This window comes from Canis lupus, chromosome 8, assembly GCF_048164855.1.
Source record: "Canis lupus baileyi chromosome 8, mCanLup2.hap1, whole genome shotgun sequence".
Lineage (NCBI taxonomy): Eukaryota > Metazoa > Chordata > Mammalia > Carnivora > Canidae > Canis > Canis lupus.
Window position 1 is genome coordinate 60115504 of NC_132845.1, and position 22300 is coordinate 60137803.

General features: G+C 48.7%; 1 protein-coding gene across 3 annotated transcripts; it reads left to right on the forward strand.

The window, feature by feature from the left end:
- The first annotated feature begins 15156 nt into the window (after positions 1–15156).
- PRR14 (proline rich 14) lies at positions 15157–21122 on the forward strand. 3 transcript variants are annotated; one of them, XM_072836511.1, is made up of 13 exons: positions 15157–15343; positions 15882–16067; positions 16865–16936; positions 17061–17229; positions 17844–17965; positions 18038–18224; positions 18457–18500; positions 18702–18811; positions 19117–19705; positions 20061–20130; positions 20221–20312; positions 20592–20663; positions 20814–21122. In XM_072836511.1, exons 3-13 carry the CDS (start codon positions 16914–16916, stop codon positions 21031–21033), a joined length of 1698 nt encoding a protein of 565 aa, XP_072692612.1. In that variant the 5' UTR covers positions 15157–15343; positions 15882–16067; positions 16865–16913; the 3' UTR covers positions 21034–21122. The 3 variants fall into 3 exon arrangements, with proteins under 3 accessions (XP_072692612.1, XP_072692611.1, XP_072692613.1); XM_072836510.1 differs by having other exon boundaries at positions 15166–15343; positions 20754–21122; XM_072836512.1 differs by lacking the exon at positions 16865–16936 and having other exon boundaries at positions 15168–15343; positions 20754–21122.
- The last annotated feature ends 1178 nt before the right edge of the window (positions 21123–22300 follow it).

Below are 22300 nucleotides of genomic sequence, written 5' to 3' on the forward strand. Positions count from 1 at the left end.
GAAAAATGAATGAGCAGCAAAAATGGGCAAAGCGAGCGCCCCCAAGTGGCCTTAGGTCTCTGGCGTCACATCCGCCATAAGGCCTTCTGAGCCTTGAAATCTGTGCATTCCTGCAAGAAAAAAATACACGACCTCCGCGGCGACGCTGGACAGGCAGAGCCTCCTCGGCTCGGGTGCAGGTTCTGCGCTCCAGATGGGGATGAGACCTGGAGCCGAGGCTTTGGACATTTCCAGTCCCCAGATCCTGGATCCTCCAACCCCGGGGCCACTGTCTTTTCTGGGCAGAGGAGATACCGCCCTCTGGGCCTGGCGTCTGAGCTGGCTGGGATCCCGCTTCGCGTGGGGCCAAGCTCTGCCTGGAATAGAGGAACCACGGCATCGTGGGTCACCCTGGTCCTGGGTGGACAACGGTCCCGGAAAATGCCTCAGGAGAACACGCGGCGACCTGCCTTCACAACCGTCATTCAGATGCACTCGGAAGCTGGTTATTCGTTTTGTTTGACCTTTTCTGCTGAGAGTCAGCTCCTAACACTCAGCTCCGGCTCTTAAAATTCCTAAGCCCTCGTTGGCGCTGGCGGAGATGGGCTAGACGGTGTTGGGAACGGAGCACTCCATCACTGAAATAACAAGGTCTGGGCCGCTGGGACGCTGTTGCTAGGTGACGCCTGACCGAAGGCTGGTTCCCACGTGCAGGACCAGGCCCGCGAAGTTACTCTGCGGTGAGGCCACACTGGTCAGCGTCCTCTGCGCGATGCTACCGTAGCCCCTTCCGTTCTGTTGGCCCCGAGGCCTCCTCCTTCCTGTCCTGAGAGAAGCCAATTCTAAGGGGCTCAGCACATTTATGGAATTTCTTCATTGTCCCAGGTTGCAACAGTCTTCTTGTGAATCATCTAACTCTGAGCAACGCTCCCTGTGAGGGTAGGGAGTGTGGTCCCTGTTTAAGAACAAGAACATTGAGACTGGCTCGTTGGTACTCAGGCCTATCTGGCTCCTGGCCCCGTGCTCTTTCTACTGACCTTATCAGGAGGGCTTTCCCTTCTGAGCCATCTCAGCCCGTGAGCAGTTCACACACACTCCTGGGATAGAAGTCCTGGCCACAATTGGACTTCAGTGGCTTACAGAGATGCCCTCTTCCCTTTTTTTTTTTTTTTTTTTTTTTTAATTTATGGTAGTCAGAGAGAGAGAGAGAGAGAGAGAGGGAGAGAGAGGCAGAGACACAGGCAGAGGGAGAAGCAGGCTCCATGCACCGGGAGCCCGACGTGGGATTCGATCCCGGGTCTCCAGGATTGCGCCCTGGGCCAAAGGCAGGCGCCAAACCACTGCGCCACCCAGGGATCCCAGCCCTCTTCCATTTTATCCACAACTCTGAAGCAGTGAGAAATGCCATAAGTATATATTTTTTATTCTTAGAGAAGCCTTGAAGATTGTGGGTATGGTCTTTGCCCCATCTTTTTCAGAGTCCTATCCCTTAGTTATTCAAGTATCTCCCCAACCCATATCCTTGGTGTCCCCCTCACCCTCCCAGGATCAATTAACCTAGATTTCTGGAAGATATCTGGATAGTGCTTAATGGTCTCAGGTGAATCTGAATCTAAGAACTGAGACCTTAGTTCTTTTTGCTACTACTTAACATGTTTCTGGATTTTTTTTCTCCTCTACTGAGGGTGATTCTGCTGATGCTTAATCAGAGCTAATAGATGGAAAAATGTCAGGCCTTCGTGAAAGGTGTGAGCTCACTTCCCATTAACTCATTCAGGTGAGGTCCTTGAAAGAGCTGAAAAGGGCCTTGCACTTCCTATACCAGGAGTGAGATATTTCCAGGTATTGCTTCTGTGGCTAATCAGTTTGCAGGCCCTGGAGAAGCAACAGTCATACTCAGGAAAGAGGCAAGGCCATTCACCTTGGTGCAAATCCAAGGTAGAGAGTTTCTAGATTGCCCAATTACAGTCAAGGTAACATATCTTATTCTAGGGTTTACTTATTCTTATTCTAGTGGGGAATTAACACAGACTTGGATGCAGACCGTAGACGTCCCAAGACGCCAGAGCCTCATGCATGCCAGGCCATGGTCCTCAGTCTCAGGGTGAGACATCTGCTCTGGCACTGACATTTCTATCCCCCATGGTTTCTTGGCTTTTAGTCCCTTCCTTCTGCATCTGCTTCCTCTAGTTTTCTACTGGAAAATTGGGAGAATCTCAGAACTTAGACTGTAACCATTTTTGGTCCATGAAGGCAGTGGGCAAATTCAAAGACTTGAGGCAGAATTTCCCTGGATGGTTGTTTAAGAGAGGTGCCCAAATCCCCACGGCTGGGTCATAGTCCTATAGAATCCTGGGACCATTAATCCCTTATCAAGAGCCCATCTTGTCCATGAGGATTGACAGAATGCCTCAGTTGAAGCATTATTCTCCAACTGTGAAGGTAGCCTTCCCCCAACACGCCTTTCCAATAATAGGAACCCTCTAGGATTAGCTCAGGAAAAGACAATGGTCTTGAGAACTTCATCCTATAGAGACACTATTTCAGTATTCTTTACATTTTAGATTTCTAAAAGCCCAAGATTAGTAATACATGAGTATTCAGAAAAATGTAGCTGGAAACCTAAGAAACAAACAAGCACCACTAGATTCTAACATCTGTTTAATGAGTGGCATACTAAAATCCTGATCTTCACCTTGAAGTGATCACGAACATCGACTGACCTTGTACAACTCTCTCAATCCAACCAAAATGTACTGAGCTCCAACACTTAATTCACCTTTGGGACCCTTTCCAAAGAATCCATGTTTCCTTATGAATTCCCATTTATAAAGCACTCTGATCCTATGCCCTCCATTAGCAAGGGACTCAAATTCTCTGCCTTCATTTTCTTACCTATTAAATGGGGATAATTGTTTCTTTTTCTTAGGGAAGATTAAATGAGATAACATAATTAAAGATCCTCTTTGGAACACTGAGGATCAGGACTTGAGTTCAGTTAGTGTTGATCAAAATTTATCTCTCCCCCAGTTCCATATCAGGACAACCTCTCTATATATCATTCACTGGAGGAAAGATGTGTAGAGAAAGAATAGTCAAGGGTTAGTTTTAGAAACTTATTGGGATGCCTGGGTGGCTCGGCAGTTGAGCGTCTGCCTTTGACTCAGGGCGTGATCCCAGTCTGGGGATTGAGTCCCACATCGGGCTCCCTGTAGGGAGCCTGCTTCTCCCTCTGTCTATGTCTCTGCTTCTCTCTGTGTCTCTCAGGAATAAATAATTTAAAAAAAAAAAAAGGGAAAGAAACTTATTGTTATATCCTCCAAACCTAGAAGAAGCGTGGTACCATTTGGAATCTGAGAAAATGGAACTAATTTAGAAAAAGTACGTAAATTGCATCAGATAGTTCCTTTAGAGGGAGATCTTTGTGAACGATGTGAGGTTTTCCAAGAAGTGTGACTTCAGGCATACACTGATCCCCTCAACTCAGCAGACTTCTCTGAGATGTGCCTTATTTTGGTATCCTGGGCTTCAGAGGACCACAGACATCAACATTTTGTCCTACCCAAGAAACAAAGCTTCTCTCAGATCCTGGGGAAGAAGAAATGAGTCAGGGACGGTATAGGAGTCTCAGGAAGTGTGTGTATAGTAGGGAGTTGTAGGAGGATACAACTCTTGCAAGTCCTCAGCTAGGCATTATTGGAACCATTCTAACATTTAAAAACCTGGAGGCTCAGAGAAATTAAGTGGTTTGCCTAAGCCCACACCACATGTAAGAAAGAATCAGGACCAGAATTCAAGCCTGTTTGATAACAGTCCCCAAGCACTCAACCACTTGGAAGTACTGAATGTGCTGACTCTGTGACCCATAGTTTTAGGATCTCAGAAGCAAGGGCTAGGGAGGTGGGAGGCAGAGGGTCTTTGGCCCCAGGCCTTACTTTCAGGAAACTCTGAAATGTAAACTTGATTTTATTGTCAAACAAGTACTCTGGACCCAGAGACCATTACTGGACCCTACCTTATGTATTATTTTTCTCTAATAGTTATTTCGTGAGTAGCACAACTACACTGCACTATATATTTTTTTGTACTATATTTTTGTGTTAAAATCATCAGTATGGGGCAGCCCGGTTTAGCGCCTTCAGCCCAGGGCCTGATCCTGGAGACTCGGAATGGAGTCCCACGTCCGGCTCCCTGCATGGAGCCTGCTTCTCCCTCTGCCTGTGTCTCTGCCTCTCTCTCTCTCTCATGAATAAATAAATAAATAATCTTAAAAAAAATAAAAAATAAAATCATCAGTATGCTAAATGCATTTAAGATACACCACTGTTACACTTTGTCTCCCCTCCCCGCCATCCCCCTTTAAAAAATTCGGCAGCTTGGGAGGAGCAGGGCTTGTAGGGATAAGGTATCTGCCGACCTTTTAATTAGGCCCACGACTTTTTAATTAGGCCGTTGGCCTGGGGCAGCACCTTCCCGCCCAGGAATCTTCCCCACTCGGAGCCCCAGGCCGCCCTTAAGTTTTTTTTTTTTTTAATTTTTAAAAAAATTTATTTATGATAGTCACTCAGAGAGAAAGAGAGAGAGAGAGAGAGAGTCAGAGACACAGGCAGGCTCCATGCACCGGGAGCCCGACGTGGGATTCTATCCTGGGTCTGCCAGGATCGTGCCCTGGGCCAAAGGCAGGCGCCAAACCGCTGCGCCACCCAGGGATCCCCCGGCCCTTAAGTTTATGAGCTCCTAGAGGAACTCTCATTTTGGGTCCGTATCCTGACACAGTCGCGTAGAAAACCTGGTGACACCAGCTTCACCGCCGCTTCCCCCAGAGCTTTGTGATGACCTTTCCTCGGTAGGTCAGGTTCACCTTTCTGAACAGAGCCAGCGCAGCTGCAGGTCCAAGCTCTGGCGGCTCCGGACTCGGGAACACCCGGGGGCGGGGAGAGCTGGAGGCCGTCCCGGCATCGCGCTCGTTGATAGGCTGTTTCCAGCAGAACGCCGGAACGAGCTGCGCGGTGATTGGGCCTCGGCGCGGGGGCGGGGAGTTGTGAACTGCGCTTGCGTGCAGTGACCCGTCACCGCGGCTCTGCGTCCTCGCGGGCGAGCGACCGCGGTGCTTGGAGCAAGAGGCGGCCGGTGGCTGCCCTCGCTTGCAGTGCAGCCGGAGTCGGTGGGGGGAACCCGGGCGGCTTTCCCCGCGGAGCTCGGGCTTAGCTCCCCCGGCGCGGCTTCTCTTCCAGCGGGACTGGTGGATGGACTACGGCGGACTTCCCACTCCAGAGCTTAAGATAAACAGCTCCTCTACGTAGCGAATCCGAAATCCGTGTGCGACTTTAGGTTTCACACATCCTCAGCAACGGTCAATTTTCTCCTGTAAAATAGGAGTGTTGATCCTCAAGGATCATTGTAAAAAAAAAAAAAAAAAAATTCCCGCAAAGAAAAGGCTTGTGGAAGTCAAATAAAAATGTGTGAAGGTTTATATGAAATGACTAGAATAAACAAATCTGTAGAAGAAGGGCTGGGAAGGAGGTTGGGGAATATAACTGACAGTAAATGGATATGCAGTTTCTTCGGTGCGTGGTGAAAATGTGGTAAAATTAGATTGTAGCGATGCTAATAGATAAAACGCCTTTGAATTGCACTCTTTGAAGAGGGGAGTTCCGTGATGTGTGAGCTCTACCTCAGTAAAGCTGTTTTTAAGTATGTGAAAGTTCTTTTGTCACTTCGCTGAAATTTGAGGGCACTCTAGTATTACTAAACTTCCCCATGTGTTATCTAATTTGTCCTCCATCCAGTCCTTTGGGTTGAGCAGCGTTTTAGAAGGGAACACAAATAATTGCAGGGCGAAAAGGACAGTGAGAAATGTCCTCCTAGGAGATCAGAAGGCTTCAGGGAAGAGATGCCATTTGTCTGGGTGAGGATGGAGAAAAGGAGACATGAGGATGGCCTGGGAGATGGTGGGAAAGCATAGGATATATAGCATGGTAATAATTAGAACACTTTGGCTCTACTGTAGAGTATCTGAGGCAGAGATTTTGCGAACGTCCCCAGAAATATCCAAGTCGTAATCCCCAACAGCTCAGAATGTGACCTTATTTGGAAGTAGAGTGTTTGTAAATGTAATCCAGTTAAGAGGAGATCAGACCCAATTAAAGTGGGCCCTAATCTAATAGAAGTGATGGCTTTATTTACTTTTAAAAAAAAAGATTTTTATTTATTTATTCATGAGAGATACAGAGAGAGAGGCAGGCTCCATGCAGGGAGCCCGGCGCAGGTCTCAATCCCAGGTCTCCAGGATCACTGGGGCAGGCGCCAAACTGCTGAGCCACCCAGGCATCCCCATCTATTTGCTTTTTAAAGTATACTCTATGCTCAGCTTAGGGCTTGAATTCATGACCCCAAGATCAAGAGAGGCATGCTCTACCAACTGAGCCAGCCAACTGCCTCAGTAACTGGTGTCTTTATAAGAAGGGAAAATAGACATACAATGGCAAACTCAAGGAGAACACCCTGTGATGACAGGACAGAGATTAGAAGGATGCAGCTTCAGGCCAAGAAATGCCAAGGATTGCTGGCCACCATCAGAAGCTAGGAAGAAGCAAAGAAGCATTCTGCTCAGGGTCTCAGAGGGAACATGGCCCCGCTGACACCCTGATTTGGGACTTCCAGTTTCCAGAACTGTGAGGGAATAAATTCCTATTTTTTAAACCACTTAAGCCACAAGCTTGTGGTAGTTTGTTACAACAGCCCTAGAAAACTGATGCACTTAGCATATGCAAGGCATTAATAAGTGTTAGTTTCCCCCCTTTTCCCTGAAAATGAAACAAGAATTTTGGTCCTTACACTGTAGGTGGCAGGGAGATATTAAATGTTCTTGAGCAAGGGAGTTATATGGTTCTAAGATGTGGAAGAGGAGAACCTGGAGGTGAGAAAAGCTTTTGCTTTAGTTCATCCACATCAGAGCAAAAGGGGGTCTTAACTCATGGAAGAATAGTAGAGATGCACAGGAGTGCATTCTTTCCAGAATCTTCTGTGGTCTACTGTGTTCTAAAAGAATGGCATGGTCTCATACTGTTCCATTTCCAGAAAGTTCTTTTTTCATAATTTTAATTATTATTTTTAAAGATGTTATTTATTTATTCATGAGAGACAGAGAGAGAGAGGCAGAGACACAGGCAGAGGGAGAAGCAGTCTCCCTGTAGGGAGCCCGATGCAGGACTTTATCCCAGGATCCCAGTACCATGACCTGAGCCAAAGGCAGACCACTGAGCCAACCAGGTGCCCCGTGGTTTTTTGTTTTTGTTTTTTTTAATTTAATGTTTATCTGTTTTTTTTAAGTTTTATTTATTTAAGCAATCTCTATGCCCCACAGGGGGCTCAAACTCATGACCCCCAAATCAGGAGTCGCATGCTCTTCCAATTGAGCCAGCCAGGTGGGCCCCCAGAGAAAATTCTTATGGCTCCCAATCCCAGGAGCCATCTCTTGAAATTAGTCTGAGGAAGCAAAGGATCAGTTCCATATTCCATTTCATGCTTTATTCCAACTTAATTTGTTCAAGCTCTGCTCCCTTCTTCCTTCAACGAATATCCTCTTTCTCTCTCGAGAAGGGAAAAGATTGATACTCTGTCCTTTCCAAGACTCTCCAGGGATGAGGAATGGCAGTGGAATACATCTTTGCTTTCTCTCTTCTCATTTCCCCTGCAGCCTCCACCTCTCTGATTCTTCCTCTTTGCTTTTGACCATGTTGTTCTTTATTTGCCTGGTCGCTTTCTTGTTGCTAGCAACCAGACTTCATCTACTCTTTCATCACCGGTCTCACCTAGGACTCATAGGTGTGCACAAGCACACACAAAAACACTGCAACCAGGGTTTTGTCACATTATTCCATTAAAACAATTCTCTCCCAAGACCTGCCAACATCCTCATTAAAACACTCTGCTGGGACTCCTGGGTGGCTCATTGGCTGAGCGTCTGCCTTTGGCTCAGGTTATGATCCTGGGGTCTGGGAGGGAGTCCCACATTGGGTTCCCCACAGAGAGCCTGCTTTTCCCTTTGCTTATGTGTCTGCCTCTCTGTGTGTCTCTCATAAATGAATAAATGAAAAATCTTTTAAAAATAAATTAAATAAATAAAAATAAACACTCTGCCACTTGTTTTTATTGACTTCTGAATCCCTCTTTGTTTTGTTCGTTTTACTTTTTGGTTCTTCTGTCTCTTTAACAGCCCTCATTTTTTTTTTAAGTGGACTCCACACTGGGGAGCCCAATATGGGGCTTGAACTCATGACCCTGAGATCAAGACCTAAGCTGAGATCAAGGGTCTGATGCTTTTTTTTTTTTTATAAAAGATTTTATTTATTCATGAGAGACACAGAGAGAGGCAGAGACATAGGCAGGGAGACTGATATGGGGCTCTATCCCAGGACCCTGGGATCACGACCTGAGCCAAAGAAGGCAGATGCTCAACCACTGAGCCATCCAGTTGTCCCTTTTTCTTTTTTTTTAAGATTTTATTTATTTATTCATGAGAATACACAGAGAGGAGAGAAAGAAGCAGAGACACAGGCAGAGGGAGAAGCAGGCTCCATGCACGGAGCCTGATGTGGGACTCAATCCCGGGTGTCCAGGATCATACCCTGGGCTGCAGGCAGTGCTAAACCGCTGAGCCACCGGGTCTGCCCTTTTTTTTTTTTTTTTTTTAAGAAGGAGTCTGATGCTTGACTGAGCCACCCAGGTGTCCCAAGAAGAAAGAAGAAAGCAATCTTTCTTTCTTTCTTTCTTTCTTTCTTTCTTTCTTTCTTTCTTTCTTTCTTTCTTTCTTTCTTTCTTCTTTCTTTTTCTTTCTTTCTTTCTCTTTCTCTTTCTTTCCCTCTCTCTCTCTTTCTTTCTTTTTCTTTTAAAATATTTTCAATTTGGAATGCCTGGGTGGCTCAGTGGTTGATCATCTGCCTTCATCTCAGGGCATGATCCCAAGCCCAGGGATCAAATCCCGCATCCGGCTCCCTGTGAGGAGCCTGCTTCTTCCTCTGCCTGTGTCTCTGCCTCTCTCTGTGTGTCTCTCACAAATAAATAAATAAAATCTTTTTAAAAATAAAATAAAATATTTTTAAGTTTATTTATTTATTTATTAAGTAATCTCTGCACCCAGCATGGGGCTTGAACACAAGATCCAGAGATCAAGAATTCCATGCTTTTCCAACTGAGCCAGCCAGGTGCCCCTGATAATCCCTAAAGTGCATTTCCCCAGGATTCAGGCATCCAACCCCTTTCCCTTGGTTTCACTTATCATTATATCCTCTAGGCCTGTGATTCCCAACTGGGGTGGGGAGGGTGATCTCCCTTCTCCAAGAACATTTTACAAAATCTAGAGACATTTTTGGGTTTTGAGGAGGATAGGGAGGGGATGTGTGTGTGCTACTGACATCTAGTGGGTAGAGGTTAGGGCTACTTCTACTAAACACCTTACCATGTTCCTCGACAAAGATTAATCTGGTTCAGACTATTAATAGTGCGGAGGTTGAGAAATCCTCCCTTTTGCCTACACATCTAACTGGCTACTTGTTACTTTTTCTAGATATTTTAATTAACTATTCAACTATACTTCACTCCTGTTACTGGCATATCAGACCTACTGTTCTTTCATCTGACCCCTTTTTCATGGCTTTTCCCTGCCAATCCTGAGAACCTATTATATACAAGAAGCTTAAGATAAATCAGTGAAGTGGTGCCTGGATAGGCTCAGTTGGTTGAGGGTCTGACTCTTGGTTTCGGCTCAGGTCAGGAACTCAGGGTTCTGAGATCCAGCTGCATGTCAAGCTCCTTGCTCAACAAGGAGTCAGGTTGAGATTCTTTCTCCCTCTCAAGCCGCCCCTCTGGCCACTCACTCTCACTCTCTCAAATAAACAAAATCTAAAAAAAGAAAAAAGATAAATCAGTGAAAAAATAGGCAAAGATCCTTTCCTCAAGAAGCTTACATTGCAAGGGGAGAGTATAGATAATTTCTGATAAACAGAGGTAAGAGATACTCCCAGATGATTAATTTACCTTGCTTTCTTTTCCATTTCCATCATTCCACCTGTGTGGAATACATTGCTTAAAGTTGAGTAGTTTAAACAATAAACAGTTACCATCTTGGTTTCCATGTGTCAGGATTTTGAGAGAGGCTTAGCTGGATGGCTGTAGGTCAGGGTCTCAATTGGTGGCAGGCAAGATATTGACCAGGGATGCAGCCGTCTGAAGCCTTGACAGGGCTGTGAAGGATTTGCTTCCAAGCTCACTAACATGGCTATTGGCAGGAGGCCTAGGTTTCTCTCAAGTGAGTCTCTCTATAGGATTCCACAGAGCTACTTACAACATGTCATCTGGCTTCCCCCAGAGCAAATGATCCAGGATAGAAAGAGCAAAAGAAGGTGTCTTTTTATGACCTGGTCCCCAAGGTTGCACACTGTCAGTTCTGCCTTCTTCCATTTATTAGATTCGAGGCACTAGGTCTAACTCATGTTCAAAAGGAGAGAATTAGGCTCCAACTCTGAGGGGAGAAGATTCTAAGAATCAATGGATATATTTGTAAAACCACCACACCTCCATCCCTATTACAGCTAGTCCTTTTAATTTTATTTTTTATTTTTTTAAGATTTTATTTATTTATGAGAAGACACACACAGAGAGAGAGGCAGAGACACAGGCAGAGGGAGAAGCAGGCTCCTGGAAGGGAGCCCAATGCGGGACTCAATCCCGGAACCCCAGGATCACGACCTGAGCCAAAGGCAGACGCTCAACCACTGAGCCATCCAGGCATCCCTCGCAGCCTTTTTTAAATAACTTTCCCCTCATATATACCTACTCTCAAACTCATCATGCACAGGAGTTGCTAAATCTTCCTAAAACGTGATCTTAATTTTGTCTTGTCCTTCCTTAAAAATCTTAATTATAAAACACATGTGCTAAGTCACACATATGTAAAGGTTATCATTGAAGCATTGTATTGAAACATAGAAAACAACTTAAATCAGGGATCCCTGGGTGGCGCAGTGGTTTGGCGCCTGCCTTTGGCCCAGGGCGCGATCCTGGAGACCCGGGATCGAATCCCACATCGGGCTCCTGGTGCATGGAGCCTGCTTCTCCCTCTGCCTGTGTCTCTGCCTCTCTCTCTCTCTCTGTGACTATCATAAATAAATAAATAAAAAAGGAGAATTAAAAAAAAAAAAAAAAGAAAACAACTTAAATCCCATCAATAGAATGATTAAAGAAACTGTGGTATATTCATACAAAGGCCAACTAGGCAGCTGTTGACAATAACACAGAAGTGCTCTATGCACTGCCAAGGAAAAAGCTAGATGATGGAATGAAGAGCAGAACAATGTGTGTGGAGTGCGCTACCTCTTAAGTATAAATAAACAAGGCAGGGGGAAGAAGAGCAGATATGGATATTTGCTTTTATATACACAAAGAAACTCTGGAGGATAGCTAAGAATCTAATGAGAATGATTTCCTATAGGGGGCCAGGACTGACGACAAAATTATTTTTAAAATGTAAACCATGTGAATGTACTACCTATTAAGAAGTGAAATTTATTTATTTATTTACTTTTAAAGATTTTACTTGTTTATTTGAGAGAGAGGGTGCACAAGCAGGGAGAGGGGCAGAGGGAGAGGGAGAAGCTGAGCAGGGACTCAGACTTAGGTCCTGATCCTAGGACTAAGCCAAAGGCAGATGCTTATAAATAAAATCTTTAAAAAACCCACCACATTTATAAGTATAGTTTTAATTCGAGGGGTACCTGGCTGGCTCAGTTGGAAGAGCATGTAACTCTTGATCTCAGGGTCATGAGCTTAAGTCCCACATGGGGTTGTAGAGATTTCCTAAATAAATAAAGTAAAACTGTTTAAAAATGAATACAGTGGTTTTTTTAGATTTTATTTATTCATGAGAGACAGAGAGAGAGAGAGATGCAGAGACATAGGCAGAAGGAGAAACAGGCACCCCACAAGGAGCCCAATGCAGGACTCGATCCCAGACCCCAGGACCATGCCTTGAGCTGAAGGCAGATGCCCAGCCCATGAGCCACCCAGGCATTCCTAAAAACCAGTACAGTTTTAATCCTGACTTTTCCAGAGAGGCAGACACCTGTGTATATCAAGGGAAGATTGTATTTTGTTTTGTTTGGAATTTCACCAAGAATTGTCTGTCATTTTGGAAAAATCATGGCACAGATGGCCACACTTGAATTTGAGTCACCAGTGCAACCCATCTGTGACAGTCTGAGTTTGTATCTGCTGAATTTGTAGAACTCCTGTATGTAGATGCAAGCATGCGATGACTTCATTTTGACTATTTCACTAAATCTTCTGCCAAAGACCTCCCCAAGTGCTTACATACTGAGATGTACATTATTTAATTTTTAAAGAATAATATAATACAAAAAAGCACGCAATTCTTAAGTATAAGCACAATGAATTTTAAGCTCAGTGAATACGCCCACATCCCAGTACCCAGATCAAGAAACCAAAACATTTCTAGCACTCTAGACCCTCCCATGCACCTTCTGGTCACTGTCCTTCCCAAGGGTAACCAGTAGTCTAATTTCTAACATTATAAATTAGTTTTGCCTCATACACACACACACACACACACACACAGAGGAGAGCCTGGGTGCTCTCCATTTGCTTCAGATCATGATCCCGGGGTCCTGAGATTGAGTTCTGCATTGGGCTCCCTGCTCCACAGGGAGCCTGCTTCTCCCTCTCCCTCTGTTTCTCCCCCTGCTTGTGTATTCACACTCTCTCTCAAATAAAGATTTTATATATAGATAGATTCTACTACTTCCCCAAATTTCTCCCCTCCTCCAACATCCTCACCATAAGCCCTATCACTTTACTCTTCAGTTCTTCTAACCTTGACTCCTTCCTATCATCTCTCCATCAAAAAAAAAAAATTAAAAAAAAATTTTTAAAGGATGCAAGTACAGAACTGGTGGAGGTGGCTCTAACTGGGGAAGCAGAGTTAGATCAGAGGCAGAACCAGCTTTCTCAGACCAATACAAATTCTAGCAACTCACAGCAGCTAACCAGACTGGAAAGCCCCCAGAGGTGGATCTTGAAAGCTCCTCACCTGGGGAATTAAATTGGTCAGGAATTGCTGACACCTGACTGACAAAAATCCTTTAAGGGGGAGCGGGCTGAAGCTGTGGGAAGTAGCAGAGCCGGTGGCAATTTTGTGAGCAGGGAGGTAAACTCCAACCTCCCCGAGATAAGCACCTGTCTATCCCCAGGCATAGCATGTAGGTGTTGAAATCTTGTTAAATAGTTGATGCCAACCAGAACAGCAACCCAAACTCAAAGCTTCCTGTCATTTTTCAGAGGTGGTTCTTAGCAAAGGTGCAGTAGCTGACCATCCCACCCCTCCCAATACCCTGAAGCCACAACCCACCTCACCGTGGCTGATCTGGAGCTCAGCCTAGAGGCTTCTGCAGACAAAAGTACTGAGCAGAGCTGGCCCAAGGGCCAGAAGGGATAGGGTACTGAGAGAAAGAAGAGGTAGTTTTGTCATTTGAATTTTACCTGTGGCCTGAGAATTTACCAGGCACATTCAGATGTGTCTTCTCATTTGATCTTGATCTTTCAAGTCTATTTTGAAATAGACATGACAAAGTTTATTGTTCCCATTTTACAAGCTAGGCCACTGAGGCCAGGAATGGTTAAGCAGATGGGAGGCCCAGGTCTAAAGCGGCCCAGAGTTTCTGGAGAATGATACATCCATGTGGCAACTTCCAGCCACATCACCTGCCCCACTGGGAGCTATGTGGGACCTCTTGCCACTGGATCAGCATACATTGGCCATGCCCTAGAGTGTGTACACAGGTGGTAGGTAAGGTAAGAGTTGTTGAAATGGTAGTCACAAAGAAGGCAGAGGTGAGACCATAAGGCTATTAGGCTCAACATTGTGGCCTGGGCTTAGAGCGAAGACATCACAGTCTACATTAGACTCCAATTTGATGAAATCAAATTCATCACCCCACCTTAGGGTCTTAGGGCTACGCCTTCCCTACTAGATTCTCAGGCCCAGGCCCTGGCCCTTTGCTTAGGCTACATCCTTTGTCCTTGGTATTGACTTCTTCAGGAGACCCAGGGAATCAAAACTCTGATTAGGCATGTTCTGCTCTTGGGAGCTTTTCTTGCCCTGTGAGGCTTGAGAGGCACCTGTTCAAACAGGAAAGTGAGGGCAGCCCTGGTGGTCCAGCAGTTTAGTGCTGCCTTCAGCCCAGGGTGTGATCCTGTAGACCTGGAATCGAGTCCCACATTGGGCTCCCTGCATGGAGCCCGCTTCTCCCTCTGCCTGTCTCTGCCTCTCTGTGTGTGTGTGTCTGTCATGAATAAATGAATAAAATCTTAAAAAAAAAAAAAAAAACCAACAACAGGGAAGTGAGAGCCTACAGAGGGGCTCTCAGCTTATCAAGATTGAGAAGGTTCTCCAAGCACTCACAGCTGGATGCATCTCTGTACCCCTAAGGAACATCTTCAAGCCCCATAAAGCCAGCAGGAATCCAAGGGAGAGAGGACACTTCTAGCTGGAAGAGCTGCCACCTACTCTCATCAGAAGTCTTATCATGGATTTCCAGAGGACCCAGCAGGCCTTAGGAAGAGAGTTGGCTGTAATCCTGAGAGAGCTATCTGGATGAATCCTTGCTTCAGAGTTGGGAGTCTTCATTTTCCACACCACCTTGCTGATTCTTTTTCTTTCTTTTTTTAAAGAAAGAGAGACACACACAGAGAGGCAGAGACACAGCAGAGGGAGATGCAAGCTCCATGCAGGAAGTCGGATGCGGGACTCCATCCGCGAACCCCAGAATAACGCCATAGGCCGAATGCAGGCGCCAAACCACTGAGCCACCCAGGGATTCTGGGTGAGCCACCCCTGATTCTGCTCTTTCTATATCATCCTCTCTGTGTCATTTTTATCACTAAGTCCCAGAAGAGAGAATTATACTGGCTGGGTACTCGGCACCCTCATCCCACAGACCCAGGATTCTAGGCTTCAGGCTTTCCTGTTCCACCAAGAAAGTAAGTACAGGGAATTCTGGGATAGGAGAATTCTGGGTATTAGTGGAAGCACAGCCTCTGGTTCGGCGGTGAAGGTGCCTTCACCGTGCAAGAAGCTACTACATCCCCACTTCCTCGCCACCAGTAGTCTGGCTCCAGGTAAAGGTTGCATGATACAGCCTCTCAAGCAGCTCGATTCCATCCCCGATCCCTTACTACTAAGGACTAGTAGTAGTAGTAGTACTGTTACTAAGGACTATTTCCCTTGACACTGGCTTCGTGGGAACCTGGAACAGAGAGGAAGGCGCTGGACACCACCGAGCACGCCAAGGTGGTTATTGATCCCCTGCGATGTCGCCCCTATACTGAGCCCTCGGCGCGGGCCGCACAAACCCCCACACCTCCGGGAAGAAGGTCAATGTCCCCAGCCTCTTCCCAATTTCGGCTCCGCTCAGTCTCTTCGGTACATCGCTCAAACCCTGGAGCCGGAGGCGGCACTATCCCTAGTCTCAGGTTCTTAGTCCCTCCCCCCAAATCTCAGCGCCTTGGGGGGACTCGAGGATTCCCGGAGGGTAGCAGAATCGCTCTCAGTGAGGCCTCTCTAGGAAATTGGGAATTTCACATGTCGTTAGTATTCAGCTCACGTTTATTAACCTAAGAACCAAAGAACCGGAAGATGCCCTTAAAAAACGTGGCGGCACTCTATTCACTACAGCTGCCTCAGTAGCTCAAGAAACTTGGTCTAGTCTTCGGCCACTGACTGGCCTTCAGAAAATGACACCATCCGGTCCACTTCGGTTCATCGAGGACAGAGCTACCTGCCCTCAGCTATAATGGCAGCGCTGCCCAATTTGGCTTCTTGCCCCTAGGGAAGATGGCTGCCAGGTGGCTTCACTTAGTTTCTCACCACTCCGGAAGACGGGGACCGGCGATTGGGCGGTGCCCGAGGGCTGCGAGAAGAAGGCCCTCGGCGGTTGGGCAGTGCTGGCTAAGGCTGGTTTTAAAGGAGCCGGAGGTGGGAGCCGTCGAAGACCCGGGATCCGCGGGAGGCGGCGGTGAGCGGCGCGCGGAGGAGGGCACCGAGCGGCTGGAGAGAGGGCGGGAGGAGGGAGGGAAGGAAACATTTGAACCATCTGGTCCTGGGCTGGGGAGAGCGCTGGGTGGGGAGCCGGGGAGGGGGGAAGGAGAGGGTCTGTGGGCGGGACCTCCCGGGATTGGAGTGAAGGGGGTATCTGCTTGACAGTGGATCCCTGGGGATCCGGACCGAGTTCGTGATGCTCAGGCTCGGGCTGCCCCTGTCTGAGTGGAGCTTTGCGGAGCCCAAACTCACAGGGAGAGGAAGATCCTCGCGGCGTCTGATTGGAGCAACCGGGCTGTAGGATTCTTTCCGCAGGGATCCAGTCTAAGGGATCCGTGGGGCGGGGGGCACCGTCAGTGTGTGGGAGTATTGCTTCGGAGTTCTTGGCCACTCGCTGGCCGTGGATGAGGATTGCAGAGGGACCCGGCGGAAAGTGAGCCTCTCAGGACCGGGATCCCAGCTGATCCTGGGGGATCTCAGGGCGGATTCTGCGGGGACAAAGGCCCCAGAAGCTCGGGCCGTGGGAGAACCGGGGCCACTGCAAGCCAGGTTCTCCTGGCAAGTGCCAGTCCGGGTGCGCGGGTGATCCACTAATCTCGGGCGACGGCAGCGGGAAGACACCCGCTCCAGGCGGCCAGCCGGGGGCGCCCTTTCACTCCCTAGGGCTCTGGCCCATGGGCTACCCGGAGCGGCGGGCTGACCATTGAAGGGCGGAGCCCCTGGGGAGGGACTGGCCCTCACTCCCCGCTCCCCCGCTCCCCCTCCCCATCCCAGGCTGCAGCCTGGGATCCCCCAGGGACTCCCCGGAGCCGCCGCTTTCCCCATGGACTTGCCCGGGGACTCGAGGTGAGAGCGCACCCCGCCCGCCTGTCTTGAGCACGGGAAACGGGGAGCCTGGCGGCCGTACCGGGGAAACCACAGAGCCAACGACAGTCTCAGGCGACCGTCCTCTGCTTCTCTCATCCTCCAGCCCACCTGGCCGGCCACGTCTGTGCCGCCAGCCCCTGGCTCGAGTACTATGGGGAGCCAGGAGCCCCAAACGGCCGAGACTGCAGTCTCTGGCGGCCCCTTCACCTTTGGAAAAGGCCTCTCGGAGGGTCCTGGCTGTGGTGCTGGAAGATGTTATGACTGCCCACATGGTGAGCCCCTTGAACTGAGAGGCCTCCTTCCTCCCTCTGGTCCCCTCTTCAGTATCAAAGTCAGACCAGATCACTAATGAGGATAGTTGAGATCCAGATACCTCATTCTCACACCCATTGCTCAGGCAGCCTCCCTAATGCTAGAGTTCTATTTGGCTCTTGCTGAATCTACCTATATTTGGACAGGGTCTCTAGTGCCCATTCCCCGCCATCAACCGTGTTGGGCATAGAACCACATGGCTACAACTCTCTAAGTATGAGAAACCCTTGCTTTCTTCCCCAGCCCAACTTCCAAGCTATTCTTGGGAAGCAGGCTGAGGTCTTTAGCTCCATTGCACAGGTTAGGAAAACAGGCCCAAAATAGGGCAGTGACTCACCTAAGGTCACTCCTTTTCATTTCTCCAAACAGCCTGGGTGAGATTACTGCAGCTCAGGACACTATAATATCTGGCCCTGGAACTGATTCCGTTCAACTCATTTCTTTGGGTTCTTAAGTGAATTCTAGCCACAATCTCTATCACTTTTGTGGCATACGGCACTGTTAGGTTCAGTGAGGTCCTGTCCTGTCCCATCTCATTTCATCACCTTGCTCTTGACACTTCCTTCTCAATTAGGTTCCCCTGGTGCCCCAAGAAGAGACTACCACCCTACGGCACCGCAGCAACCAGCGGGATTCTATCCAAAGCCAGCCACCTGCTTCACCACCCCAACAGGCCACATGGTCCTCACAGACCAGGTGAGTATGGCAGGTTGAAGGGTAAACTAGGGGCATAACTGAGCCCCTCTGATCTTTCTGTTTTCTCTCTAGGTCTCCTGACCCACTGCACTTATGTCGAGAGCCCTTGAGCCGCATCCACCGGCCTTCTACTCTGAAGCGGCGATCAAGGACAACCCATGGCCCAGAGGAGGGCCCTTCAGAAAAGGAGGACTGGGTCCCCCAGCCCACTCTGGTGGTGATGCTAGAAGACATTGCCAGCCCAAGACCCCCGGCTGAGGTATGAGAATTTTGGGGTAAGGATGTCAGGGGTTCAGCTGGGGTAGATTTTGCTCAGAGCAAGGAGAACAGCATTTTAGATGGAAGACACTGAGGAAAGACCTGTAGGAAAAAGTCTTGGGTGTGAATGCTGGCAGGGTTCTGGAGACTTGAGAGGGTCAGAACGTGAGGAGCTAAAAAGGCCAAAGGGGGCTTCCCTGCCTCCCCCCAAAACATCCTTTGTTTACATCCAGGGCTTTGCTGACAAGACTCCCAACTTCATCATCCCAGCGAGAAGGTGAGAGGGCTGGGGAAGGGATTATCAAAATGTCCAGACAGCAACTGTTATCCCAGGAGCTAAAGCTAAAGGCATCAGAATTTACCTGTCGGATCCTTCCTTATAGCACCTTCAGAAGCTTTCAGGGAAGAGGAGGTGCTGGCTCAGGTGGGATCTGGACCTGAAACCTCCCTGAGCCTTTATTTTGCCCCTTTACCCCAGAGCCGAGTCCATGACGATTGTTCACCAGTCAGTGCCTCCGTCCAGGGACCTGGATCCCCCATTCCAGCCATCTGCCCTGCCTGAAGGCCCTCCGGAGAGCCCACCACCAGGTAAGGACTCAGAGGGATAAGATTTAGGGCCCTGGAAAATCCTGGCTGAGCTTAAAAGTATCAGGGGCAGAGGCGGGGGTGGGGCTTAACTCCCCCCCCCCCCATGGGAGCTTGGTGTGTGAAGTTGGGGTGTAGACTTCAGAGGCCTGATGTTCAATTCCTAAATTTAGGGCTTAGTATTTTAGGTGTGGGTTTATACTTCTGTGGGCAAAGGTTAGTGTCTGGGGGAGGGGCTGAGTCCACTGAAGTAGGGCTTAGACACTTGCAGCCAAGGAATGCCCACCTGAGCCTCTCCTTTTCCTCAGCCCCAGATCCTGTACTGGAGCCCCCATCGATCCCACCGCCGTCCAGCCTTTTACGCCCCCGCCTCAGTCCCTGGGGCTTGGCCCCCCTCTTCCGTTCTGTCCGCTCCAAGCTGGAGAGCTTTGCTGACATCTTCCTCACGCCCAACAAAGCCCCACGGCCCCCACCCCCATCACCCCCCATGAAGTTGGAGTTGAAGATTGCCATCTCAGAGGCTGAGCAGTCTGGGGCCACTGAGGACACTGCGTCTGTCAGTCCCCGGCCCCCTATCCACCAGTGGCGGGCCCAAGACCACAGTCCCCCAGCACCTCTCTCTAAGCCCTCTCTGGGCCGAAGCCACTCCTGCCCTGATCTGGGGCCCCCTGGCCCAGACACCTGCAGCTGGCCCCCCACTCCACACCACCCAAGCCGGTTACGGCCCCGGCGGCACACTGTGGGTGGTGGAGAGATGGCCCGAGCCCCACCACCCCCTCGGCCCTGTCTCCGGAAAGAGGTCTTCCCTCTTGGAGGAGTGGGAGTCTCTCCTCCCCTCATCACATCTTGCTCATCCACTGCGTCTACTTCCTCCTTCTCTGAACCTGCAGAACCCAGGTAGTGCTCTCGATAAACCATCCTTTTTTTTTTTTTTAAGATTTTATTTATTAATTTGAGAGAGAGATGGAGACAGAGAGCACATGCCCAGATGGAGGGAGGGGCAGAGGGAGAGGGAGAAGCAGACTTGCCACTGAGTGGGGAGCCCGAGGTGGGGCTTGATCCTAGGACCCTGCAATCATGACCTAAGCCTAAATCAGCTGCTTAACTGACTGAGCCACCCAGGTGCCACCCTTCTTAAAGCCCTGGCACAGGCTGGGCTCAGCCTCCTTCCCTACTATCCAGTGTGGGGGGGGGGGAGATGGGGATATTGCTCTGAATGTTATTTGTCCCTGAGCCTCGACCTTCTCTGCAGGTTGAGCTCAACCAAGGGGAAGGAGCCAAGGGCCTCAGAGGACCAGGTGCTTTCAGACCCTGAGACCAAGGTAGGAGTAGATGGAGGGAGAAAATGGGGGGAGAAGACAAGTGAGGACCTGAGGCCATGCTGCACTCTTACCTCTGCCCTATTTTCACAGACCATGGGAAAAGTTTCTCAATTCAGAATACGCAGGACACCAGCCCGTCCTCAGCTAAACCTTACACCAATGGGGCTGCCTCGACCAATCAGGTGAGTGGCTCACTGTACATGGAAATACCTTGGCCAAAGGTGTAATAGGCTCAGATCCCCTGAAGTGTGGCTTTGTTTCTTCTCAGGGAACACAGTCCAGCTTGGAGGAGTCAAGTTGGTCTGGACATGGTTTGCACTTAGAACTTATCTGTGTGCCTTAGGAAGCACTCCTGGCCCTAACGTGTCCCAGAAACTGAAATGTAGACCAGGCCTTGCTTATCCTTTTTCCAGAGTACAGTGGCCTTCCGTTTTTCAATGGCCTCTGCTCTTTGTTCCCAGGTTGAACAAGAAGGAGTTCAGCTTAGAAGAAATTTATACCAACAAGAATTACCAGTCACCTACAACCAGGAGGTGAGAAACTTTGAAGGCATGGGGGTGATAGAGGGAAGGCTGGAACCAGGGGCCATGCTGGTAACCAGCACCCCTCCCTGCCTGGTCCAGGACCTTTGAGACCATCTTTGAGGAACCCCGGGAGCGCAACGGGACTTTGATTTTCACCAGCTCAAAGAAGCTTCGGCGGGCTGTAGAATTTCGGGACAGTAGCCTTCCTCGATCCCGGCGGCCATCTCGTGGGGTCCGGGCGACAGCTGGCAGGACCCTTACCTCCAGCCTGGCCCCCAGCCCAGATGTGGGACCTCTGCTGCAGCAGCGGTTGGAGGAGCTGGATGCCTCACTCCTGGAGGAGGAGGAAGTGGATAGGGAACTGCCCCATCGGACCTAGGAGCTCCATTTGTCTATCCATCCTGAAGCATCTGAGGCAGTTATATATTTTTCTCTATATTTCTAGTAAAGTTTTCAATATGTTTCTGATCTTTTTGTATGTCTCTAGCTGAGTTTGAGATTTACTATACTGGCTGTTTCTACTTTGGCCCCGAAAGACTGGGAAATGGAGGAGGTGCCAGGGAAGGCAATAAGGGTTGGATACAGGGAAGAAGTAGGGGAATGGTCGTCAGAGTTACTTTCATGATTTGAGAATTTTCCTGTGTGGAGTGATACTTTGGAATCTGCTCCAGAAGATATTGTGACCCTGCACCCTAGAAAGGGTTGTCTAAATTCACATATATCGAGGAGGGGACTGAGGGACCCAGAGTGGACCAAGGCCTTCATCAAGATGGCCCTGAATTCCACCTAACATGCAGGTACAGACTTTCCTCTGGATTCAAGAGATAAAAGTAATCAACTCTAACTGAGCACCTACAAACAACCTGTCATACATATTTGACCTGCATATAGCACTGTGAGAGGGAATCACACTCATTTTACATATAAGAAAGGAAATTGAGGGGTGCCTGGCTGGCTTAGTTGGTGGAGTATGCAACTCTTGATCTCAGCATGTCATGAGTTCCAGCCCCGTGTTGGGTGTAAAGATACTTTAAAAAAAAAAAAGCAAGTTGAGTGTGTAATGTGATGTCTTCATTAAAACGCTAACCCAGAGGCACCCAGAGGCCAGAAATAGCATTCTCCATCTTTCCAAATTTAAAGGCAGAATAGCAGTAACTAAGAGCACAGACTGTGGAGTTAGGCTTGAGCCAAATCCTATGTAGGAAACCAAATGTGCATCGATTCCCCTCCCCCTCTGTAAAATGGGGCTAATAGCAGTACCTTACTTTTTTTTAAGGATTTTTATTTATTTATTCATGAGAGACACAGAGAGAGAGGCAGAGACACAGGCAGAGGGAGAAGCAGGCTCCCTGCAGGGAGCCGGACGTGGGACTCGATCCTGGAATCCCGGCATCACGCCCTGAGCCAAAGGCAGACGTTCAACCGCTGAGCCACTGAGGCATCCGCAGCAGTACCTTCCTAAAAGAATTCTTCCTGCCAAATAAGTTAACGTGAAAAAGTGGCCTGGGCACGAACGCAAAGCGTTTCTTTCCTCATTAGCACGCAGACACCACAAGCCAGCACTCTCCCACTGAACGGAGCGATAACGGGAAGCGGATTCCTTCTAGCGCGTCTGGCGCTGGCAAGGCACGCCGCGTGCTCAGGCC

Excerpts from the sequence above, each read along its gene's own strand:
- PRR14 (XM_072836510.1), top strand. The coding sequence starts at position 16,914 with ATGGACTTGCCCGGGGACTCGAG. Across the intron at positions 17,966-18,037 it reads ACATGGTCCTCACAGACCAG|GTCTCCTGACCCACTGCACT; the intron begins GTGAGTATGGCA and ends TTTTCTCTCTAG. Across the intron at positions 20,131-20,220 it reads TTTCAGACCCTGAGACCAAG|ACCATGGGAAAAGTTTCTCA; the intron begins GTAGGAGTAGAT and ends CTATTTTCACAG.